The sequence below is a fragment of the Dendrobates tinctorius genome, unplaced genomic scaffold (assembly GCF_039654945.1).
Source record: "Dendrobates tinctorius isolate UK_male_01 unplaced genomic scaffold, ASM3965494v1 ptg000019l, whole genome shotgun sequence".
In the NCBI taxonomy this organism is placed as follows: Eukaryota; Metazoa; Chordata; class Amphibia; order Anura; family Dendrobatidae; genus Dendrobates; species Dendrobates tinctorius.
In genome coordinates this window covers 55,345,558-55,349,002 of record NW_027361687.1, presented here as the reverse complement: position 1 = coordinate 55,349,002, position 3,445 = coordinate 55,345,558, and the positions used below count along the sequence as shown (strand labels likewise).

The 3,445-nt window shown below is 39.0% G+C and overlaps 1 protein-coding gene across 1 annotated transcript; it reads left to right on the top strand.

The window, feature by feature from the left end:
* The first annotated feature begins 210 nt into the window (after positions 1-210).
* LOC141082640 (olfactory receptor 5AS1-like) lies at positions 211-1,164 on the top strand. Its single transcript, XM_073566592.1, has one exon. It carries the CDS (start codon positions 211-213, stop codon positions 1,162-1,164), a length of 954 nt encoding a protein of 317 aa, XP_073422693.1.
* Positions 1,165-3,445: the final 2,281 nt, after the last annotated feature.

The window sequence follows — 3,445 nt, the reverse complement described above, 5'->3', positions numbered from 1 at the left end:
TGGGTTTTTTTCAGTCAAGATTGGGTGCAGAGTGTAGATTAATGAGAAAAAAATTACTTTTTGAATTTACCAAATTGCTGCAATGAAACAAAGAGTGAAAAATGTAAAGGAGTCTGAATACTTTCCAAACCCACTGTAAGTGCATTCTTCCGAGCTTCAGTCAGTAATTATCTACAACTCTGTTCTTTGTTCAAGGTTCTGGATAATTCAATGGAGAATTCCAACCAAACTCTTCCAAGTTGGTTCATCCTGCTTGGACTATCTTCTGTCCTTCACCTCCAAGTTATAGGGTTCATTGTATTCATGGTGATGTATCTCATCACATTGGCGGGAAATTGTCTCATTCTCTTTACAGTGAGGATCAGTCCTACATTACACACCCCAATGTACTTCTTCCTAAGTAATCTCTCTTTCATTGACATCTGTTTCTCTTCCACCATAGTTCCTGTAATCCTCATAAATACTCTATCCACTGACAAGAGTATTTCTGTAGGGGGTTGTGCCTTCCAGATGTTCTTCTCATTAACACTTGGGGCAGCAGAGTGCATCCTACTTGCTGTTATGGCTTATGATAGATTTGCAGCCATTTGTAGGCCTCTGCACTACAGTAGTATTATGAACATGAACTTTTGCATTATCTTAGCCCTAATACCATGGACCATTGGTGTCATAGATGCCTGCATACAAGTGGCCCTCACCTGGAGACTTTCCTTCTGTAGGACTCATCATCTTAATCATTTCTTTTGTGAAGTACCTCCCTTCTTAAGACTTTCCTGCCAAGATACTTCACTTAACGAGATAACAATTTATTTTGCAGCCGGGATCATTGTTTTATGTTCTTTTCTCTTAACCTTGATTTCCTATGTTTACATCATCTCCACCATTTTGAAGATTCGGTCCTCAAAAGGAAGACAGGCAGTTTTCTCTACATGCGCCTCACACCTCACTGTCGTCACGCTCTATTATGGAACCATCACGTTCATGTATATTCAGCCTCGATCGTCTCACTCTCCGGAAACAGACAGGATTATATCTGTTCTCTATACAGTGGTCACTCCAATGTTGAATCCCATCATCTACAGCATCAGAAATAAAGATGTTAAGAACTCTATAACAAAAAATATCAAAAACCAAGTCAAACTGTCTAAAAACATTCAGGCTTGACTTATCATGGTTGAACTTTTCTATTTGTTAATAAAGCAGATACTTTTTTTACAAAAGCCATGTTTGGTGGTCTAAAGTAGAATCATAGAATCATAGAATCGTAGAGTTGGAAGGGACCTCCTGGGCCATCTGGTCCAACCCCCTGCTCAAAGCAGGATTCGCTAAATCATCCCAGTCAGATGTCTGTCCAGCCTCTGTTTGAAGACTTCCATTGAAGGAGAACTCACCACTTCTCGTGGCAGCCTGTTCCACTCATTGATCACTCTAACTGTCAAAAAGTTTTTTCTAATATCTAATCTGTGTCTCCTCCCATTCAGTTTCATCCCATTGCTTCTAGTCTTTCCTTGTGCAAATGAGAATAAAGTTGATCCTTCTACAATGTGACAGCCCTTTAGATATTTGTAGACAGCTATTAAGTCTCCTCTCAGTCTTCTCTTTTGCAAACTAAACATTCCCAAATCCTGCAACCTTTCCTCATAAGACAGGGTTTGCAGACCGGTCACCATTCTGGTCGCTCTTTTCTGAACTTGCTCCAGTTTGTTGATGTCTTTTTTAAAATGTGGTGCCCAAAACTGGACACAATATTCCAGATGAGGTCTGACCAAAGAGGAGTAGAGGGAAATAATGACTTCACGTGATCTAGACTGTATGCTTCTGTTAATACATCCTAGAATTGCATTTGCCTTTTTTGCTGCTGCATCACACTGTTGACTCATATTCAGTCTGTGATCTATTAGTATACCCAAGTCTTTTTCACATGTGCTGTCACTTAGCCCTATTCCTCCCATTCTATATATGCTTTTTCCATTTTTATTGCCCAGATGTAGTACTTTGCATTTCTCCCTGTTAAAAACCATTCTGTTAGTTGCTGCCCACTTCTCCAGTTTATTTAAATCTTTTTGAATCCTCTCTCTCTCTTCTCTAGTATTAGCTATCCCTCCTAGCTTTGTGTCATCAGCAAATTTAATCAGTTTACCCTCAATTCCTTCATCTAAATCGTTGATAAAGATGTTGAACAATACAGGGCCCAGGACAGAGCCCTGTGGTACCCCACTTGAGACATTCTTCCAACTGGATGTGCAGCCATTTACGACCACTCTTTGGGTCCGATCACTAAGCCAGTTATGAATCCACCTAACAGTTGCCTTGTCCATTCCATACTTAATCATTTTTTCAATAAGGATTGTATGAGAGACTTTGTCAAATGCTTTGCTGAAGTCAAGATATACTATATCTACAGCATTTCCTTGATCCACCCAATCAGTGATACCGTCATAGAAGGAAATTAAGTTAGTCTGACATGACTTATTAGTTACAAACCCATGCTGACTCTGTTTAATCACTTCATTCTTATCCAGGTATTGACATACATGTTGTTTAATAATTTGTTCAAAGATCTTTCCTGGTATAGAAGTCAGACTCACCGGCCTATAGTTACCTGGGTCCACCTTCTTCCCCTTTTTGAAGATAGGAACAACATTTGCTCTTCTCCAGTCTTCTGGCACTTCTCCTGTTCTCCAAGAATTTTCAAAGATTATAGAGAGGGGTTCAAAAACTTCTTCTGCTATCTCCTTCAGTACTCTGGGGTGTAATTCATCTGGACCTGGAGACTTGAATTCATTTAGGCTAGCTAAGTGTTTCCTCACTATCTTTCTGTTTATAGATATCCTGGATTCTTCTATTCCCTTAATAGGACAGTGAATAACAGTTGATGTTACATTTCCTTTCTGAGAGAAAACAGATGCAAAATAGGAATTTAAAAGTTCAGCCTTCTCAACATCCTGTCTTACCATTTCATCATTTTCATCCTGTAAAAATCCTATGGCATCTTTGACTTTTCTTTTACTTTTGACATATCCCCAAAATCCTTTATTATTGCTTTTGACATCTCTTGCAAGCCTCAATTCATTTTCAGCTTTAGCTAATCTGATTTGTGCCCTGCAGGTTCTGCAGACAGCATTATATTCTTCTTTAGATATGCCTCCCTCTTTCCATTTTATAAACATTTTTTTCTTCCTTTTTAGCATGTGCTTAAGTTCTGTGTTCATCCATCCTGGTTTCCTTAACTGCTTCCTATTCTTCCCTCTTTTCGGAATTGTTAACAACTGTGCTTTGAGAATTTCATTTTTCAAGATTTCCCATCCTTCCTGGACATTTTTGTCTTTAAGGATATCCAGCCATTGGATCCCTCCAATTCTCTTTCTGAATCCCTTAAAATCTGCCTTTCTGAAATCTAACCTTGACGTCTGAGTCTTCACAGGTCTTCCGCCTCTAGTTATCC

Bases quoted from the DNA above. Each gene is read 5' to 3' on its own strand.
- LOC141082640 (XM_073566592.1), top strand. From the start codon at position 211: ATGGAGAATTCCAACCAAACTCTTCCAAGTTGGTTCATCCTGCTTGGA.